Source organism: Eutrigla gurnardus, assembly GCF_963514095.1.
Source record: "Eutrigla gurnardus genome assembly, chromosome: 13".
Classification (NCBI taxonomy): Eukaryota; Metazoa; Chordata; class Actinopteri; order Perciformes; family Triglidae; genus Eutrigla; species Eutrigla gurnardus.
Window position 1 is genome coordinate 17,957,707 of NC_139936.1, and position 22,265 is coordinate 17,979,971.

The 22,265-nt window shown below is 42.0% G+C and overlaps 1 protein-coding gene across 1 annotated transcript; it reads left to right on the forward strand.

The window, feature by feature from the left end:
• Positions 1 to 1,295: 1,295 nt before the first annotated feature.
• On the forward strand, positions 1,296 to 4,663 carry LOC311023680 (uncharacterized protein; the record flags this gene model as incomplete). Its single annotated transcript, XM_084025672.1, has 7 exons — positions 1,296 to 1,549; positions 2,035 to 2,238; positions 2,323 to 2,379; positions 2,646 to 3,014; positions 3,980 to 4,148; positions 4,375 to 4,490; positions 4,655 to 4,663. Exons 1-7 carry the CDS (start codon positions 1,523 to 1,525, stop codon positions 4,661 to 4,663), a joined length of 951 nt encoding a protein of 316 aa, XP_083881798.1. The 5' UTR covers positions 1,296 to 1,522.
• Positions 4,664 to 22,265: the final 17,602 nt, after the last annotated feature.

Consider the following 22,265-nt stretch of genomic DNA (forward strand, 5'->3'; position numbering starts at 1 on the left):
CGAACAATCTGACACTTATAGGGAATCATAGGGTGTCTCTCGATTAGATTCAGATTCAGATTCTTAAGGTCACAATCTGATTCAGAATCGATTTCCGATTCTAAACAATTAAAAAAATGAATGTATATTCAAAGCGATTCATGGTTCAAAAATGTTTTTTTAATAAGAACATGCTTAATAGATTTTTGGAAGTTATGAATCAATTTAGAATCTTGGAAAATAAGTCAAAATTTTTAAATGAATCAAATAATCCTTTGTTTTGTTTACACCGTACATGGCAATTTTTCATCTTGTACTGCATGTTGGTAACAAAACGCTCATATAAAGCGCACCAGTTCCTGTGCACCAGAGCAGACAATGTCATGCTACACACTGATACTGTGTGTCGGGCATGTTGTAAAGGAGCACTCTTTCATTTTGTAATGCTGTAAGGCAGGACAATAAACCAGAATTATCAAATTACCAACATGAGTTCTTCTCATCCGAGTTTCTAATAAATAAATTGTCTGAATCTCATTAAACTGAGATTATAAAAAAAGAGTAGTTCCGTTGCTTGATTATGATTGGCTGAGCCGCGTTTGAACCTATAAAATACTCTACAAAACACACAGCTGTGACCTCATTGCGGTAGTATCACTGCGCCAAACAAATTGCTTAAAAATGTAAGTGTACGATGGAGGGGGAATAGAAAATAAGAGAAAGGAGACACATTGAAATTAATGAGAGAAATTTCAGAGCTGGAAAAAGAAATGAAGCAGTTATGTTGATGTCTGTTTCCTCTAGAATATTGTTACCCGGCCCCTCTCGCTGGTTAGGTTAAAGGAAAAGTTCGGAATTTTGGACATAGGACCTCATTTCCAACTTACCCGAGGTGATATAGGTCGGTGGAGACCGTTTTCAGCACAATTGGTCCAGTCCTTATAGTTGCACAAGTCACTGTTGCTAAACTGGTGTTGAGCTAGCGCACGTCAACGGTAACATCCAGCCTGTCACTAAAAACAGCTTTAACTGCTCCGCAGAACACCCGAGACAAATGTATTATAACGTCGGACTATCGATGTACATGTCAGTGTTGGTAGAATCATTTTAGAAATTAAACCAACCTTGCATTTTCAATGATAAAACATTTTGAGGGACTAGTTTCTCAGCAGCAGCGGAATTTTACTTTGCGTGTTAGTAGTAGTGCGTAAAAACGAAACCTAAGCGCCCTACAGTCGTGACAGCTAGTACTCGTAGCAGCGTTATAAAAATGGTGCTTCAGTGTGCGTTCAGAAATTGCAACAATAAAAGTTACAGATGGGCTCCACAGAGTTTCCACCGATTTCCATTACAAGAACCAGAAAGGAACCAACTATGACTACTGGCAGCTGGCTTGGACTCCAGGACAACGGCGGAGACGGTGCTGAAGTTGCGAATATGCAGTGATCATTTTAGAAAAGATGACTTTGAAAAACCCCGCAGTCTGAAGGACCACAAATTTCTAAAAACAAATGCCGTCCCAGCTGTCTTTCCAGATGCACAGATGACGGATACAGCTACGGATGAACAGGTAGGCAAATAACTTTTGGTAACCTACTCTTGCTAATAAAGCGCACCTCTCATAACAATAGCCTAGCTTCTTCTGATATCTTCTGAGACTTGAGACTGAGATCGAGACTGTGCTTACATGTACCGGTGACGTTATGTGTGTTATAATCTGGCAGATTGTAATTAGTTGGAGCTCGCATGCACGTGGAATGAATCCCTGGCATAGAGCATGCGTTTTCTAACGTTATACTGCAACTTGCATTGGCATCAGAGGAGGCTACAGTGCTTGGCGTACAGATATCCATCCTGGATGCTGCTGTTGATCAATATTGACATTTACACTAAGGAAGATAACTTTGAAGTGTGGTGGTTTATCACTTGGTCCAACAGTCTCTCAAACAACGTAGACCTATTGTCTTTACAATCCATGACAGTTATTTATTTGTCTCTATGTTGTGTTTTGCAATACATTATACTTATATGTTATTGTTGTTGTTATCTGAAAAGGAACTTGAGGAGATGGGCCATTTACCACAATCCACCCCTAAAAAGGACACCTCTGGGCCATTATCATCCTCAGCTGAGTGTTCTGGTGCACTGAAATTGTTCATCACCACTCCAGAACAGGCAGAGCCACGCCCACCAAAACGGCGTTCTGCATCTGGGTTCTATTTTGCCCTCCGTCCTCTTCGACATTGGAGGCAAATTGAGGTAATTGTCTGATTTATAGGAGTGTTTCATTCATATTGTACTCTTTGACAACTGCATTGTCATCAACTTGTGTATTTTGTATAGGATATCCACAGTGCAGCATCAGGCCAGCCGAAGGAAATCCAACTGCCATCATCACAAGTAAGAGATTGAGCTCAAATAAATATTAGTATTTGTATGACATGTATGACTTCATTGCATTGCTTTACATACTTTTATTACACTGATGACATGGATTACGCTCTTACAAAAGGACAATGCAATATTTTGGCTGGATTCTGTTAGACAGATTCCTGTTCACGCTCTCTCTGCCCTTCGACTCACTGGCAATAGACATCTGTTGTCCACTAGACTATAGAAACCCTAGATATGCTTGCATATTTATTTGTATTGTGTTGTTTATAAAGGAGGATAAAATAGTGGCTGAAGATGACAACCCACTGAACCAGAGTATGAGCTCAGTTGAGGCCTCATCAAGTCACCCGGTTGCGGGCAGCTTTGTTCCATTGAGCAACACCTCAAGCTCCTCCAGCTCAGACATACCCTCTGCTGCAGGAGCCAGGAACTGGTCAGAAAAGAAATGGATTGTAAATGAGTCCAGGCTAATGCAGCTCTTCACAACATGCCACCAGTGTGGAGTTTTCATTGAAGAAGAAGACAAGAAAGTGACCACTGCTGGGACCCGCATACACATCAAGTGGAGTTGTGTGAATGGACACTCAGGAGAATGGGACTCGTGTCCTCAACTACGTGGAATGCCAGAAAACAACCTGCTGGTTGCCTCATCCATCATGTTCACAGGTTCAACTTATACAGAAATCTCAGATTGGGCTGAACTACTGAATCTCCAAATTCCCCGGAAGACTACATTTTACTCCCTGCAATCCACCTACCTCATTCCAGTAATTGAGTATGCATACCATGACCATCACAATGAAATAATGAGAAATCTACAACAACAGACTGTTGGAATTTCAATCTGCGGTGATGGTCGTTCAGATTCACCTGGATTTAGTGCCAAGTACACAACCTACAGTTTCATGAGTGATGAAACAAAAGAAATAATCATGGTTGACTTAGTTCAGGTAAATACCCACAAATGTCCATTCTGTTTTTACTCTCATTAGAGTTGTGTGCGTGTTGGTGGGGGTATCTGATCATACCTTCTACTGATGTCATTACTAAGGTTACAGAGGCGACCAGTTCACCAGCCATGGAGACACTGGGGTTTCGGAGGGGTCTGCAGCGTTTGCTTGAGGCAGGAGTTAGAGTGGATGCCATCACCACAGACCGCTCTCCTTCCATCAGGAAGCTCATGAGGGAGACCTACTCTGACATCCAGCATCAATTTGATCCCTGGCATGTTGCGAAAGGTAAGCTTTTTACTAAATGCAATCAGACTCTGTTGAAGCCTCCCCCACCCCCTCCTCTCTCTTATCCCTTCCCTCATTGTTCTTTTATTTCTTAGGACTGAAGAAGAAGTTGACCGCGGCTGCAAACATTAAAAAAAACAACGATCTGCTGCCTTGGCTCAAGGCAATTACAAATCACCTGTGGTGGTGTTGCCAGTCATGTGGAGGTGATGCAGAGGTATAGACGTTTGTCTTGTTTTCTGTAGTAAACTAAAGGCAGGGTTTTTATAATGTCTGTGTGTGTCCCTGAAACATATCAACTTTGGCAGGAGTTGAAACGCCGCTGGACGTCCATTCTCCATCATGTTTGTGGAATTCATCGGTGGGAGGAAAACGGACAGGAGAGGACTTGCTATCACCTGGACCTCACTGACGAGCAGCAGAGAAGGAAGAGGTGGCTGCAAAAAGACTCTGCTGCATTCAAGGCACTCTCAGACCACGTTCTGAACAAGAACCTGTTGAAAGACCTCAACCACATGACTCTCTTCAAGCACACAGGTATGTCTGCTGCTACCATTTAGTTGAGTATTTCCACAACTTGAATACGGCACAAACTCCCCTAATTCTTTGTAATGCCTTACTCAAAATAACATGCTGGCACGACTGCTATTACTATTTCAACTGTGTAACTGTTTGTGATCGAATGAATGATGGAATAGATTGTCCAATATTGTTTTATAAACTATTTCTACAAGGTGTAATAACCAACTAATATAAACTGCAGGAGACCTGGAAGTGTACCATAGCGCAATGCTGAAGTACACACAGAAGAGGCTCCACTTCAGCTACAACGGCATGAAGGCACGCACCCTACTCTCAGTGATGGACCACAATGAGAATGTAGGCCGTCAACAAGCAACGACTTCTGATGGTAAGCCTACACATAATAGATAACTACGAAATTATAAGCCATCAATACTGTTCTGCATCAAGTACACTGTAGATTTACACGTCAATTCTTGGTTTGTTTATATTGCTGTGCGTTTTGACATTTACTCCCTCAGGGAGTCTGAGATACGACTTGGTCTTTCCCAAACAAACAAAAAGATGGGTTGCCAGGAAGAAGTATGAAACAACCAGCCAGACGTTCAGGAAGGATCTGGTGGAGCGGGTCCTGGAAAGGCGCCAGGATCCTACTGTAAAGTTAGCAGATTCAAAGTCATATATCCAGTCATCACCTACTTTACCTGCCAACATCGCCAACATTCCAAGACCAGACAAAAGTCAATGTATCTCAGAACATGTCTCCCGATTTAAAATATAAGTAAATGGGGAAATGAAAGCCTAACTGTCTGCAAGCAGAAGTAAAGAGACAAAAGGTCAACTTTTTTATTTTATTTTTATCGAACCATTTATAATGTTATTGAAAAGGCATTACTGTAACATTAGAGCACGTTGTTGAAATCTCCTCTGTTGTGTAATTGTTATAACATAAAAATAATTATAAATACAATTGTTATATAATAATAATGGTAAAAAAAAACATCAAAGTTGTATTATGTCATCGGAAACCAAATGTATGTGTTATTTCTCTGTTTTATATAAAGAATATGGTTTACAGGATGTGGTGCAGTAGCTGTAGTGTGTTCAGAACAGTCTCAAAGCATCTTGTGCTTCCTTGAACCCCACATATTGCCCAGTGGCTGAAGGGTATTTGTTGCGGATGCTATTCACCACACATGATGGAAGAACGCGTCGGTTGCCTCTTCCAAGCTGTGTTCCTTTCAATCCCCACTCCAGAACAATTCTGTAGGCCACCAATCGGTACTGCCTAAAACAAGAAGGAAAACAAATTAGCTTTTGGTAGCAGGCAACTTTCTTACCAAAGACAAACACTTGGGTAATAGCACACTGACAATGACCATGGTGGTAGACAGCTGAATAGTTTAGGCTAAGAAGTCGGCCTAAGCCTACATGGTTATAACTGGCTAGCATTATTCTAAGCTTTCTCTGTTATCAGCCACACTAGACTGAGGCTGTGATTGTACATCAAGGGTAGGCTAAATCAATGGTAAAACTCGCCTAGCTAAAGCAGACTTGTAGTCCATGTGTGAAAATACATTATAAGAGCTAGGTAAAAAAAACAAAAACATTTTGTTTACATTGTACACTTACAAGATTGACAACTGGCCGTTGGGTCCAGCAGGTCTGGGTCGTCTTCTCCAATTGATTTTGTCGAAGAAGAAAAACGTTTCTAGCACACCTTGACTCAGAAGAGGTGGAAAGTCCTGGTGCTCGGTTATACAGATTTTTTTGTCTCGGGAGACGCTATGCCCGGACACATCTAGGTCTTGGAAACTAGTGTCCAGCTCCAGTTCTTGCATCTGTGGGATTACTAAGTCCCACTCCCTGCAGCAAAAACATTCTTGATCTGTCGGCATTGGTATGCATTTACTGCATTGGCACCACCAGTCTCCAGATGTTCTGTCCTGGCGAGTGTCTGCTGCAGCTCCACCGGTAGCGGTCTCAACTCTTTCACGTTCTGCCCTTTGAGCATCCATCTGTATCAGTTCTTGGTCCGTATACTCTGGCTCAAACTGGTATGGCTGATTTGATAAAACAACCTCATCTTCGTCGTCCTCAAACTCCGAAATCTCAGCATAGCTGGCAGTGGCCATAGTCTCCTGTTATCCTGATTCCTTCCCGCTAGCATAGGACTGACAGCAGCTGAATAAACTTGCGTGATTGTCAGCGAAACCGAAACCGTCTTCCTCTGTAGCCTCACTAGCCCGGAGATAATATCAATCCGCCGCTGACGTAGCCTTAGCAACAACAGGGAACAAAGTATAAGCTATTCCAATTCCATGCAAGGTTGGTTTAATTTTTTTAATAATTCTACCAACACTGACATGTACATCGATAGTCCGACGTCATAATACATTTGTCTCGGGTGTTCTGCGGAGCAGTTAAAGCTGTTTTTAGAGACAGGCTGGATGTTACCGTTGACGTGCGCTAGCTCAACACCAGTTTAGCAACAGTGACTTGTGCAACTATAAGGACTGGACCAATTGTGCTGAAAACGGTCTCCACCGACCTATATCACCTCGGGTAAGTTGGAAATGAGGTCCTATGTCCAAAATTCCGAACTTTTCCTTTAAGGGGAAAGGGCTGGTTCAGGTTTAGTTAGGGGCAAACACATAGACGGGGAACAGTATTCACCACAACACAGAAACATTTAAGAATCTGTTTGCCATTTCCAGACTTGATAATCCAAGTATGCTACTCTGTCATTCAATGAATGCACAAAGAAACACAAAGATGCTGGCGAAAGAAACAAAGACTGGGATTCATGTTTATCTGCTTTTAAGTTATACATGATGCCCATGGCTAGGGCTGCAACGATTCGTCGATGTTGTCGACAAAAATCGATAATAGAAAGTGTCGACAATGAATTCCATTGTCGACAATTGTCGCCAGACGTGTTTTTCCAACGGAGTGAGGCATCTCACTTCATTACAATCTCTGCCGAGAGTCGCACATGCGCAATAGCGTCTCTGCCGAGCGGTAAAGCATACAGAAATGGCGGCGTCCTGCACAGCAGCTACGCGTACCAAAACGTCTAAAGTTTGGGAGCATTTTAGCCTGGATACGGCAAAAAAAAAGATTACTTGCCTTGCGTATCACGGCAGCACCTCGGTTATGCACGAACATTTAAAGAGAAAGCACGTCGGACAGTTGATCGAAACGGAGTCTGACTCGATTCAAGTAACATTCAAGCCAATACGTTTTGTTTTTGATGTACATTGTACATTTTATAAGCGTGTTTTCGCTTTAAAAGAGAGCTTTAATGTTATGCCTGACTGTGCCTGACAAAAGTATTTTAAATTAAATGCATGCAGTCCGAAGAAGAGAGCCACCATGGACCCCTTTCTGCAAAAGAAGCAGACGTGCAGGGGGAAAGTCAGCACTGGATAACCTGACACTGACAGTCTGAGTGAGGAAGAGGAGGAAACCCAGGAGGACAAAAAAATCCAAATGGTGAGGAGGGAAGTTCAGATGTTCTTCACAGAGCCACCAATAGCCAAAAAGGATGACCCTCTCAGCTGGTGGAGAGAAAATGAGGGGCGTTTGCCCACACTGTCACCTAGCAAGATCTCTTCTGTGCATTCCTGCAACATCCACCCCGGCAGAGTGAATCTTCTCAGCAGCAGGAAATATCTGCTCCCAGAAGAGAGCAAGCCTCACACGAGACCATGTGGATATGCTGACTTTCCTTAGTATGAATAAACTGAACGACATAGCCTGAGCCTGATTTTAAACCTGGTCTGTCCACCATGACAGGTTTGTGTCCAGGTTGTATCACAAAGTCCATGTTTACAACTTGAATTTGGACAACTCTAAATGCTTTATTTTCAGCTGTGTATCTACAAACGTCAGTCGTTAAAACCGTTAAATTTCAGAATTGTAAAGTTCTTTTGCAACAGACTGTGCAGTTGACCACTGAATGTACTTCACAAAATGCACTTAATATTTGTTTTGTTTACTGTTTTACTGCTGCTAATGTGCCTGACCTTGGTTTACAGGAAAAAATGTTTACTTGATTTTAATTTATTATTTAATTTTTATAAAAGACATTTGCCTGTCCTTAAAAAATGGACAGAGGTTTATTTATTTATGGATTTATGTCTATACTGACCGAGCACTGTGCCTAATTGGTTTATAGGACATTTTTATTTACTTTTTGTATGAACTGAACATCAGCAGCAAAGTTGAATAAAAGATGCATTTTTCATTGAAGTACCCATCTTTCTTGTGTTTATTATCATTTGCCACATAATTAAAGCAACCTCATGCTAAATTTAAGAAAAATTTAATAATTATCCGATTAGTCGACTAATCGTTTCAATAGTCGGTGACTAGTCGACTATTAAAATAGTCGTTAGTTGCAGCCCTACCCATGGCGATGAGCTTCCTTGGCTCCATGTTGCTAGAGATTTATATAGCAGCCAGTTGTCATTGGCGGATTATTTGGCAACAGCAATGTGCTTTCCTATGCTATGACAAGAGCATAGAGTGTATAAAGTTAGACAAGACTCTTTAAGCGTAGATAAATTGTTAAATTTCACTTATTTAGCAGGTGCCTATTTAGCTAGCCAGCAAAAAAAAAATGTATATATGCATTTAATTTAGATGAATTAATCACAGAGCATGTAATTAACTACATTAACTAGATTTCATTAATCACTTGACAGCCCTAGTTTATATATATTAATGATTACTCTCATCAATTATCTGATTTGTCAAATTTCTGTACAAAGTTGTGCTGAAAACAGCAGACGCTCTTCTGAAAACGTCCACCTCGGAGTGTTTGAGAGGTGCAGGGTTTTTTCCGCTGAGAGCTGGTTGCTATGATACGGATCATCCGCAAAATAGTATTTGCTCTGGATGAAGAGGAGGCTGAATAACGAAGGGACCCATCGGTCTATGTGGGTTCATGAGGGTTTACGTGCAAGGAAACTTCTTGACAAGTACAATTGTTCGGGTCGAGAGCAGAAAACATGCAATGCTCAGCACCTCGTCACTTTGCTGGCACGCCAATTGTAAAAATGAATATGTGTAATGTATAAAATATAGGAAGTGCCTGCGGGATATTCATTGTTTTGCTGCGGGTGACCACGCGCTTGCGGGTACTGTGTTGGGTACCCGTTGGAATAGATCATGGTTTGCGTTAAAATAACAGCTTTCTGGTAGACCCTGAGGGCAAACTTCTCTCGAGGCAATGAGAATCGGCTAGTCTTAATTGCCTCGAGCCACACAATCAACGAGGACTAGCCAATCAATCAACGAAGACTAGATGACATCATCATCGACTCCTAAATGGGGCTCAAATGGGGCAAATTGCAAGGGGTCCAGAAACGTCCTCACCTGTGGCCTCAGCTGGGCCAGTCTCTCCAGGACCTTCATCCCATGCGATGTTAGTGCGACTGGTCTATAGTCTGACGGGTCGGACGGCTTCGTTTTCTTGGGGACTGGGACCAAGCAGGAGGTCTTTCACAGCAACGGGACTTTCTCCTGACTCAGGCTCAGGTTGTACAGATGTCCCAGTACAGGGGACAGCTGGCTGGCACAGGTCTTCAGGATCCTTGGTGAGATGCCATCAAGGCATCTGCGTGTTGCTCGGCAGCCATTTGCTTAATGTCGCTGAAGAATTACATTGCTTTTTGGAAGAATGATTATTTGATATCAATAAATGATTGCTGTGTGTGTATTTTCTGAAACCCTGCCTTGCATGGTATATGTAGTGGCTTTCTTATAAAGGCAATAAACTACTCCAGGGCTTAATTTACAGTGATTTTACAACTGTTAGGGTGCCTTGGTAGGTATCTCTGCAACTTGCTATAGCTGTTGTGAAATCACTGAAAAATCACAACTTCAGCAGCTTTTTATTCTGATTCATTATGAGACATAAGTACCAAACAAATGTTGCACAACACAAAAAGTCTACAGCTTGTTTAAAACAACAAATATGAAAAGCTTTTATGAACTAAAAGTAGGTTTAATCGCTATTATTCTGTTGCAAGTGGACGATTATTGGTATGACAATTCCAATAATAACAGGAACAGGAAATGAACGGGTGACTCGTGCCAGTGTGACATCATGTGTTTGTGTGTGTGTGCCGTATGTCTGGCTTACACTGATATACTGCAAGTTGGCCTGTTCTTACTCTCACTCTACCCACAAGGCAGCGGACGTGGATGCATTAACGCACAAAAAAACTTTCACTAGTTGAGATTAAATAAATCCTTCTGTTAATTTTCTGGCCGTCTGTCCCTCATCTGCAGTCGCCAGGAGCGGGAGTGTGCCTCTCCATCCCAGCGGGGTAAACCTCTCAGAAGCAATATGTAATTAAACTCAGAGAGCATATTCTTTAATCCTAAAGGCTATTATAGATTTATGGTCAGTGCATTGTCTGAGCTCCACAATGGCTTTTCCTCACTGCACTCTTGTGGATACCGTGAGCCCATATATGTTCTTAACTGGGTAGATAAAGGTTTTGTAACCCTTTTAAATCTGGCTTCATAATGGGAGTGCTACAATGGCTTACTGCTCTCGTGGGGTAATACGATGGCTTTTGTATTTGGCCTGGGATGGATAAAAAAAAAAGCTTAGAAAGGATAGAGGAATCTGTAATTATAATGCATCAGCCGTCATCAATGACATATTTCTGAACCCATTTCCAGTCACATTAGAAACAAGCAGAGCTGTACATGAGAAATTGTAATTATGCTGTATTCATTTTTAACTCCCAGGGATTAAAGTATTGAGTATGTTTAATTGTAAGTGTTCTACATTTTAGAACAGTGGGGCCCTGATTAAGAGTGACCTATCCCCACGACAGGATGCTTTGAAATGCCATTAATACTTAACTTAATTGCTACTTTTATTTGCAATATTTTGACTCAATCTCCATTCTCTAGCTGTGAGAGGAATCGCTGATGTAATGTTCCCCTCATGTCTTAATAAGCACTGATGGAACAGGGTTTTTTCCCCTCCACTTTTTTTGCTCTGCAGTTTCCAAAAGTGCTGTTTTCATCAGCGTTAGCATGATCTAATAACTTTATATTTTGATATGTATACACAGTGTTGTTTCTCTTTTTTAATTTTACTGTATTCCTGTAAACACTTCAACAATTGAGAAGTTCTACATCAATAAAAGTGCCATACAAATAGTCTGTTCTATTTACGGGGAACTTGATTTGGACTTTTTTTGCCATCTATCTATAAAGTCTTGTCGATGTTTTGGAAATTTACCAGAAATCAATAAACGTGCCACTTGTGAGGTCTTGTGACTTTTGTTTACAAGCTCCAGTTCTCTCACAAACAGGTATTTATGAGCTGTATCAGATCAACTTAAAGAAACTACAAGTGAACTTTCACTACAGAACCAGGTGTGATCACACCCTTTATGTGCCCCAAACAAGACGGGACCTTTTGTGTTTCACCAGCAATTAGACCCCTCGTCCTTCTCTGTCACACACAAGTGAGAATCATCAGGTCCTGGCGTTTCATTGATAATACATTCTGTCTTATTTGACTTTTTAATGGGCTTTCAACTAATTTCATCACATGGTTCCTCAGATGTGTGCTGGAGAGGGAGCTCAGGAGTTGGGAAACAAAAAGAGGTCAGATTTGGAGGTGCTGGCACATGGCCTGATCCGCTCCGTTACCCCCCTCTGCCTGCTTTAGCCTGATGATACATTTTCCCCTTGAACATCATGTCAATATGTTGATGTGCCTTCCTTTATTAAGATACCATCCAACTGATAACAAGTCCTGCTGTGTGTTACCAACATAAATAATTAGAACAGAGACCAAGGAACGGCAGGTGGCTTTTGGCACAAAGAAATAATCATACTTGATGTGGAAAATAAAGTAAAAGGACCCATCTGCTCACGGCGGGGGGAGGTGAAAAAACACGTTAACATATTGTCAGTAACATTATGAAATACACAGATAATAATTTAGTCATGGCACATGGCTCTGGACACTTGTTTGAGATAATCTAACAGAAGTGAGCCAGGGCCTGCTTCAAGGCTTCAAATTAACCGCACATTTGCACACTCATGACTTGTCCACCGGCCATTTTGTCACACGCTCTGCCAATTATTTACCCAAAGGGTTGATGAAGAAAGAGGCAGCAAAAACATGAAGTGCTGAAATAATCACCTCCGATATCAAAATTGGCCAAGAAGCAGCAGCAGGAGGGAACTGTTGAATCCTCTGTCTGTCCAATACTCTGATTCAACAACATCTTAAGTGCATGATTGGCAATTTACTGATTTAGCAAATTTTACATTGAATTATCATGATGTCACCTTGTTTAAAAGCTACAGATGAAACTGCTCTGGTATGAAGAAAAAGTGAAAAAGAGTGGCAACACTTCTATAAGGCAAAGGTTTTGATCTACCAGTGCACCCTCCCACCCACTTTAGTACTTTTTTCATGCAGGGAATAAATAAAGGGTATTCATGCCATACCAGATCAATACTGACACTCCTCTATGTATATTTAAACAAAACATAAATTCCCTACTCGCCCCATAGCCCTAATCTATTCCCATTTATTCTGTCCAAGGTCGAAGGAGTTAGAGGCTGCACCAGCACTCACTGGGCAATAAAATACTTAATAAATACATACAAATTAAATAATAAAATATCAGATTGTAACTGGTATTGGTAGACGTTCAGTATAAACGCATACAACGCAAACATGTAACCAGGATATCTTCACTTTTGACTGAGCCCTATGGCGGTACTAATAATAACAGACGCACTAACTTTGGGGCCCCTGGAAGCCCCGAGAGTAGTTCACTGTGAAACATTCAATAAGATAATCTATCCATGAGTATGAATTTCTGTTGTAAGTATCCAGGTTCAGAGGACATTTTAGATTAACTGGAAGACTCAAGTTACCAAAACGAAGAGCAAATCAAAGTTCAAGAGGCTTCTTAACCGTTGTGAGGAAGCACCAGCACATTAAGGCCTCCGCAGGCACCTGCATTGATATAGTTTCCTCATATTCTGTTGCGTACCAAAAGGTTCATCTGTGGAGGGCTGATCTGCAAATTAGATTTATTTACTTGCTTGTTTGAAATGATCAGTTTAATATGTACTGGTGTGTGGTATCGTCCTTGGTATATAAATGAGATGATTAAGACCGCAGGGCTTCCCCGCTCAGGGAGTTGAACAGCCGCCTCCAGACACAGCAGTGCCTCCACTACCAGACTAAATTTCATCTCACGACGTGTGTTTATCAGCTGGCTTCTACTCACAGATTTTTCTCTGTGAGTCTGCATAAAGACGCAGTCATTTCAGATTGACAACACTGCAGCCAAACCACTGATTAACCTCTGCAGATGACAACAACGTCGTTGACTGAGAGGTTATAATCCACTCCTCAGGATTCATGTTTGCCTCTCTGCTCCACTGGATGCATTTTGCCTGTCTAAGATCAAAATTAGCGGTTCACCTGGATGTTTAGTTGATGTAACATGGACTGGTGTCCATTGTAGTTAGCTTATTTTCCAATTATTACTCTATATAAATACTCTTATCGCTATTTATTATGCAATGGTGTCAGTATTACATCTTACGCACTTTTTTATCACTATAATGTTTGTATATGCTTATATTGTTACTCTGTTGTGTTTGTTATTCTTCTGCTGTAATTTCTGATCTATGGAATTTCCTTTGGGATTAATTAAATTCCATCTTATCTCACGTTACGGTATGCATGGAAACGTTTACAATTACTGAACGCAGGCTTTCTTATCATTAAAGTAGATTGTTAAAGAAAACACTGCATCAATACAATTCATAATTTAAAAAGCAACACAGCCTACAGGGACTAGAAGGGGGGGGGATGTCCATGCAGGTGTGGGTCTCTAAATCTTAGAAAATAATTAAATCCAGTGGGTGGCGTATCAGGTCACTCCTATGAGGTCTGAAGGGCAACGCCACTAGTTATTTTCTGTATAAGCCTTTCCACACCATTGTCCAAATTCCCATTGTTGACAAGTAGAAATTTAATCACTTCAGGCTAATACACCTTGATTACTTCTTTTGTCTGGATGACACATCCATTGTGTTCAACGGGATGTGTGTTGTAAAACTGTGAGCTGCTGAAACCCTTTTCAAATGCTCAAACACAACTTAGTGTTAAGAAGATACTGTTAAAGATATAATATATAAACAGATACTTTGAGAGAAGAACCACTGACGAACCTCTAATCTGTCTCTCTAATTCATTAAGCATTGTAACTCATGGCTGAAAGAAGCAAAATATTTTTTTTAAACCTCTCACAAAACAGACAAGAGAAGTTCAACAAGCCTGCCATGAAGTGCTGCAGGACTTATATAATAGCTACATCTCTAACATGAAAGTTGTTATTCTCATCAAACTTAATTCATTATTTTAAAATTTCCTTTAAAAACACATTCAACTCAAGGCTCTTTCCAATCTTGTTTCAATTAAGGGTGACATGTTCAGACAAGATGCTGAGGTGCAACAGAAGCAGCAGCAGCAAAAAAAAAAAAAACCTGCATATCTTCCCCTAAAATGCTTACTCCTGTATCCCTCGCAGGGAAACATTATTCCTAATAAAACTCTTTAATAAATACCTCGGGTCCTTGGAGAGTTCCTTGAACCTGAAAGGAAACACTGTCTATACCCAGGAGCAAAGAAGGCCATTACAGCTTGTACTGGAAGATTTAATAGGTGTCATAATTTATCATGTAAACCGAAAAGTGTTTCTTAATTAAGTGCGAGCGTTAATGAATTTTTTAATTTGATCCCTGTAAGTACTTTGCCATGCTAATTGCAATATTCCACACATTAGTTATCGGCTATTGCCCTTGGCTATTTGCTGTCGTGAGGAGGGGAGCTCCTTCTCCCCTCAGCTTAAGTTCATTAACAGAGTCTGAGACTGCAGCCCCAACTACAGAGGTTGTGTTCACAGAGTTTGGTTTACTGTTTTTATAGATATTGTTTATTATCCATCTATATATCTATCTATGTAGATTGTAGATAGACAGACAGACAGACAAACAGAAAGAAATGATTTTGTATGTTGCCAGGCAGTTAATTATTTATTGCTTCATATATTATTTGTGCAGTCTTAAACTCGACCAGATCAATGAACGTCAGAACATATGACTTTAAAAACAGATTATGTCATACAAGTCTTTTCACACTGACTGAACTGACAGCGATTGGATTCCACTGATGTAACTGTATTTCATATTGATAACGTACAATTAGCCATACTTCGTTAAGTAGTTTGGGCATCTGTGAGCTCATAATAAGAGCACTCCCCTGTACCTCAGCCTGAAATGGTACATGAGAGCACAATGAGCTATTTAAAATGACTAATGTGATCCGGGCTCGGCCTTGATGACTGTCTTTGTATCCAAAGTCTCCCTATCACTGGTGGCAGGCTCATATTGTTCGCTGCAATTAATCTGTTTGAGAAACACAATAATGGAGTTGCCAACTGCTGCCTGCGCTAGTATTTTATTAATCAACTGCAATTATGCAGTGCCGCTATGTCCTTAGGATGACTTTTCATTCGCTTGCGAGGGAAAACTGAGCGCCAACACAAGTGAGCTCCAGTGAGAAATACAGTCCGCTGCCACGGAGATCACAGATGGGCTCAGACAGACATAAAGTAGCAACAATGTGGGGGAATTATTGTCAGCCACAAACCAATTGCTACTGCATTTTGGCTGCGGCTCTAAAGTTTATCTACTTTATCAGTGACTTCAGCAAATAACAGACGCCATTTTAAGGCTGAGTTACAGTCTGAAACTCCAGCTGGCTGCTGAAAATTTAGAAGGTAGCAGCACTACATGCCTGCTGAGAAAACGGCTTCACGTCCCACACTGCAGTTTAGCAATTCAACAGTTTATGAATATGGACGGGCTCTAAAATGATACCCATGCCACATCACTGGCCTTACGTGTCAAACAACGACAACTCTACATGGCTGCATTTATGTTGGGAGTATGGGAGGAAGTCAGGTGATGTAGTTTATAGAGTGATAAAGTCTGCATAGGGAGGAATACAACATCGACTTATTTGTACGCTACATAATATAGATTGCGTAGGTAGGTTGTTGTAACGTAGTTCATTTAGGCCATGTGCATAACGTAGCTTACTTAACTACGTAACAAAGTAACTTCTTTTTCCTTATCTGTGACGTAATATATGTAGGTCTACAGCAACAGTGACTCCCTCAGGATGACTTCCTCTCCGTCCTCACCCTCTGCTACCTTAGCTTCAACACATACATGTATGGTGTATCATGTATCACTTACTAATCCTTAGACCTTCTGAGTGACCACACTATAGTTATAATATTCTGCCAATGCTAAGTGGGTTTCTCCTCCCTTCACCTCTTGCAGTACAGTCACGGCCATTATGGATTCACTAAGCCTTTTAATTTCGCCAAAGCCAAAGGAACACAAGGCCATTTACACAAATTGTATCCTCAAACCCCACCCCCTTTTGTGTCATGACATTCAAACGTAATGGAGAACTCGGCAAAGGCAAACGCTTCCCCATAAATGTTTCACAAAGTAATTCCACCCATATGAAGAAACTCAGAAAAAAATCTGTTGACATTATCCCACCGGTTGTTGTCGGAGCATCTGCAGAGGAAATGTATTTAATATTCACAGGCAGTCTTACACTGTGACATTAGCCGAGGAAGATAATCCCTCAAAGATTAAATTAAATGTAGGCTGGAGTGTTTAGTGCTGCTATTGTTTTCATTAGTGCAAAATGGAATTGTACTCGCTGCGTACGATATTAAATCGTGCTGCTGGGCGAGCACTTGACATCCTTTCTCCCCCACCCCTCCGATAAAACATAATGTCATTCAGGGTCTATAATCTCCAAGCAGCAGGTTAGCATTATAGTTTTTAACTACACTTAGCATTTACAAAATATGCATTTGTGGTATTAAAATAAATCTCCTGTTGAGATAAAAGCAGAAGGTACACTACACTCCCTGGCTGCTTCCAGCCATTTGTTCATCTTCACTTTGCAAGGTGGGGGGGAGGGGGAGTGAGGTTGGATTGTGAGGATGATAATGCTACATTTTACTATTTATACAAGCAATCAGATGTTCTCTGTTGCAAGGGCTTTTGGGGAAATGTCAACAGGTTGCATGAGAGCAACATCTGTGAATGTTGATTAATTATGGTTTGACAGATGTTACTAAATGTCTGCAGGATGTGGGATTTAAGAATCTCATCCAATCCGGTTACTAACACTGAATAAGTCAGGTTAACAATGGCCATCAAGCACAACGTTCGGTTTTTCTGCCATTAAGTAACATGGAAACTGACTGATTTTGCGCAGTCATGGTATACCATTATTTCATTAAATATGCAATTATGCACCATTGTTCCCTAAAAATAGAATTACTGCCATGGGGTTGTATGCCTCCGCCAACATGTCAAGTTGCAGTTTACATCCAGTTCACAATATCATTTCATCCTACGAGACGTTTGTATGAAATTGATTGATTGAGATTGATATGAATTCTTGAGTTATGGTCAAAAACTTGATTTGTGAGGGTAGTGACCTTTGTCCTTTGACCACCAAAATTTGCTCAGTTCATCCTTGAATCCAAGGGGACAGCTGTGCAGAATTTTAGTAAATTCACTCAAGGCCCAAGATATCCCCAGAACGGGACGTACATGAGGTCACAGTGAATTTCACCTTTGACCTCCAAAATTCCCACCAGGCGTTCCAGAGATGTCAAATGCACTGGACGGACAACCCCGAAAACATAAGATAAATCCAGCAGCAAGAGCCCGAAGTAGGACAATCCAGAAATAGAGGAGAAGAGAGATGTGTTATATAAATTTATACATAAAGAATTGTTTGTATTCTAATGTAAGTGAATGTGTGAAATTTAAAAAAAGTTGCCAGAAGAGGATACAACCAAATAAAAAAACAAACAATGGATGTGTAATAGTAGTGTCAGTGGACAGTATATAGGCATATTTTGACAATGTAAGGGACCATTCGGTATTTATGGAATGGACCACCGGAGGAAAATGGGGGGGGGGGGGGGTCATTGAAACCAGCAACATTTCAAAGCGCTTTAACCTTATCAAGAACATAACCTGTTCCGGAGCAGCTTATGTTCTTGATCAACGTGGAGAAAAGCACTGCCTACTGAACAATCAACTCTCTTGGAAAATGGCATCAGCATTTGTAAAACATCCCGTGGAGCTCTGTGTGGGGATTAAAAAAAAAAAGCTTGGTGCGCGGATCTTGAGCTCTTAGGAGAGCTAGTGTTCAGAGACCGATGTTTTATATGAGAGATCCAGATTCTCAGCGGAGGGAATGACTTATCCGTGTCAGCGTACAGCCCACTTACCACTTTGAATTGTGCTTTTATATTTATTTTATTTGCTCCCAAGTCCGTTTTACACCGCTGGGATTGCAGCTAAAGAAATTACTGTAAATCCTCTAATATAGGCCTGTATTCTCTAACATTGGCCGGTCTCGCTGTTGGACGGAGGTAAATAAAGGCCGGTCTCTAATGGAGGCTGGGGCTATTATTAGAACCAATGTTTTTCTGGGCAGGCCTCAACATTATGCTTGTGATAGTAACATGCATTTACATTTACATTTAGGTCATTTAGCAGACGCTTTTGTCCAAAGCGACTTACAATAAGTACATTTGTCAAAAGAAGGAAACAAAGAAACCACAACGTATCATTGCCGAAAAAGTAAGAGCTAAAATTAGAACAAGTGTTAGGTCCTCATCTGAGTAACGTAGTACGTTAAGAGCGACAGTGCTATGATCAGAGTGCTATAGGTAAGGGGGGGGGGGGAGGTCACGGAGGAGGGGGGTCACATGGGAGATTTTGGGTAGATTGAAGATAAGGCGTGCTGCAGCGTTCTGGATACGCTGCAATGGTTTAATCGCAGAGGCCGGGAGTCCGGCCAGGAGAGAGTTGCAGTAGTCAAGGCGGGAGATGACCAGTGCTTGGACCAGGAGTTGCGTTGCATCCTTTGTGAGGAAGGTCCGAATCCTGCGGATATTGTAGAGGGCAAATCTGCAGGATCGGGCCACAGCAGTGATGTTGGGGGTGCAGGATAGTTGGTCATCGAGGATTACACCCAGGTTCCTCGCAGTTGACGACGGCAATACTGTGATGCCCTCGACAGTGACCGACAGGTCCATGCGAGGGCAGTCTTTCCCTGGGATGAAGAGGAGTTTGGTTTTATTCAGGTTAAGCTTGAGGTGATGTGCAGTTGTCCAGACAGAGATGTCAGCCAGACAGTCCGAGATGCGAGTTGCAATGTGAGTGTCAGAGGTTGGGGGAAAAGAGAGGAACAGCTGGGTGTCATCTGCGTAGCAATGGTAGGAGAATCCATGCGATGTGATAACAGAACCTAGTGATCTGGTGTATAGTGAGAACAGAAGCAGTCCTAAAACTGAGCCTTGAGGGACACCTGTGTCCAGAGAACAGGGTTTGGACATAGAGCCATTCCATGTGACCTGAAAGGTGCGATTTGTCAGGTATGATGTACTTCCCATTCATTGTCTATGTAAAGGTACGTGTCCACAGGCAGCGTTATTTCGACACTTCCCATTCATTGTCTATGATATGTAAGAAGTCGTGCAATGCCTTCGCATTGCAGCGTGTTTCGAGACAGGGCGCCGCCTCCAGCAAGCTCTCGAAAAATTTTTAAACTGACCGTTGTCGATCTAAAATAAAGACAGATTCAGCAACTACATAGCTTATTTCTCCCATGTTTGTTCAAATGTTTTCAGAAACACATTTCGGTGAACTATTTTCGTAAAATAAGAGAAAGTTTCCAAACGAGCCGTGTTGGTCGGTTTGAAATCGGGGAGCAGACAGGCCACCAGTGAAACCGTTTGTCCAATCAGGTGCAGCCATGAAGTGTGCGAGTGATTGTATGAAGGAGAGCGCCTGTCAATCATCCTCCTAGTGGCAGCCCACCAAGCGTGCAATACTGGCGAAACGTCTATAGTTGTTTACGGTAATATGGCAGCTGCGGAGCCAAAGAGGAGACTTTTTCAATAAATGAACCTAGTATTTTACAGGTTCAAATAGACACAAAATCTCGTTTGTATTCATTCTACTGGTAGTCAGTTTTGCTCGAATAGAAATAGAGGCCTGTCTCTAATTCTGGCCTCCTTCCAATAAAGGCCGTGATGCGCTTGAGTGAATAAAGGCCCGGGCCTATATTACAGGATTTACGGTAGGCTGATATTGTCATACACCACTAAACATCTAAGCAACACATTAATTTGTAAGTTTTGGCCTTTTATTGCGGGAGGACAGTGTGAGAGTGAAAGGGGCGAGAGAGAGGGACGGCATGCTTTAAAAGAGGACCGCAGGGCGGATTTGAATCCAGGACCGCTGCAGGGAGCCTCGGTACATGGGGCAGTAACTCTACCACTGAGCTATCAGCACACTTATCCCATTAATTTAATCAATCAGATGTAGTAGTGCTCTTATGATGGGGCAGTCATATTATACAACTATTAACTTAGGCATTCACACAGTCCGCAAGTTTTTGCGATCTTGATGTGAAATATTAATAACCCACCATTCGTCACTCAAAATTTGTAATGCTACTTATTGAGTTGATCAATTGTCCGCAAAGGGGGGGGGGGGGGGTCTTAAAATAAATAACATACAGGGCGTACCCACCAAACGCGATGAAACTTCATCGCGCGACAAGATTACATGTAAAGTCAATGCAAAGACGCGATTAGACGCTTCATCGCGCCGGGCGACGCGATGGACGCGATAGCGCGGCGCGATGGACGCGATGGACGCGAAAAATCGCTTCATCGCGCCATCGCGCCATCGCTTCATCGCGCCATCGCGCCATCGCTCGAGTTGAAATAATTGAACTTTTGCGGCGAATTCGCGTGAAGACGCGCCGCGACAGCCTATCAGCGTTGAGATCGTCACCGACGTGCTGACGTACGGACGTCCTGGTGTTCCCTCCCTCCCGTCGTCCAGGCGCAGCTCCTGCAGGAGACGGTGGAACTCGCCGAGCTCAAGCCGCCTCCGTAGGGTAGCATACACCCAGAACCGACGTCGGCGCCTAGCCCGCAGACGAAGCTGGGAACTTCTCCAGAGTAGATACAGTGCAGCGATGGTGGTTATCTCAGCCATGATCGACGAGAGAATGAAATGGCGGAAGAAATGTTGTTGTTTGGGCGGGCTCGTCGCGCGACGCGATGACGCGATGCCGCGATGAGGCGTTTTTTGGCATATTGGACCGGCGTCAAAACTGGAGCGTCTAGCGCGAAGCGATTTCATTTGTCGCGCGATTGAATCGCGTTCATCGCGTTTGGTGGGTACGCCCCGTAAGAAAGGTAAATGTACAGTACGTGCTGATCTGAAGCTGCCGGTTATTTGAGCGCTGTGACACTTTCTGAACAATTCAGCATCCCTGGTTTTCATGCTACCTTTAGAAATCATGAAGGACAAAATTAGTTATTGAGTTCTAACCAAAAGACTCCCCAAGCTATTAAAAAAATTACTCAAGCAAATTTGCACTATAAAAACAGCACAAAAGCCATATCCCTCCCTTCCACCTGAAGATGCTCACTAAAAGGGTATCTTCTGGGGACACAGAGTGTCTTGATTGACATCTGTGAGAATGCTCAAGGTGCTGCACTGCAGGCCGGTTTCAAGGTGAATGCAGAGCTTTGATAGTTTGTCTCCAACTTGTCACGATGAATTTAGAACAGAGGTGTATAGTAACGAAGTAGATGTACTTCGTTACACTACTTAAGTATTTTTTTTGAGGATTTGTACTTTACTTGAGTTTTTTTTTTCATCAGGACTTTTACTTTTACTTCACTACATTTAAAAGTTAAAAAATATACTTTTACTTCGTTACTTTGACATTTGCTACCTCGTTACTCGTTCCAAATTAAAATAATCAAAGAATTATCCGGAATGCGCGGGTCCGAGAGGACGAGAAGAACCACGTACGGTACTCTCGCGAAGTTTAAGGTAAATGCGGGATGCGCGCAGGGCGGCAGAGACGAGCAGCACTACAAACATGAAACATGGCAGCCGCAGACCATTTCGACGACG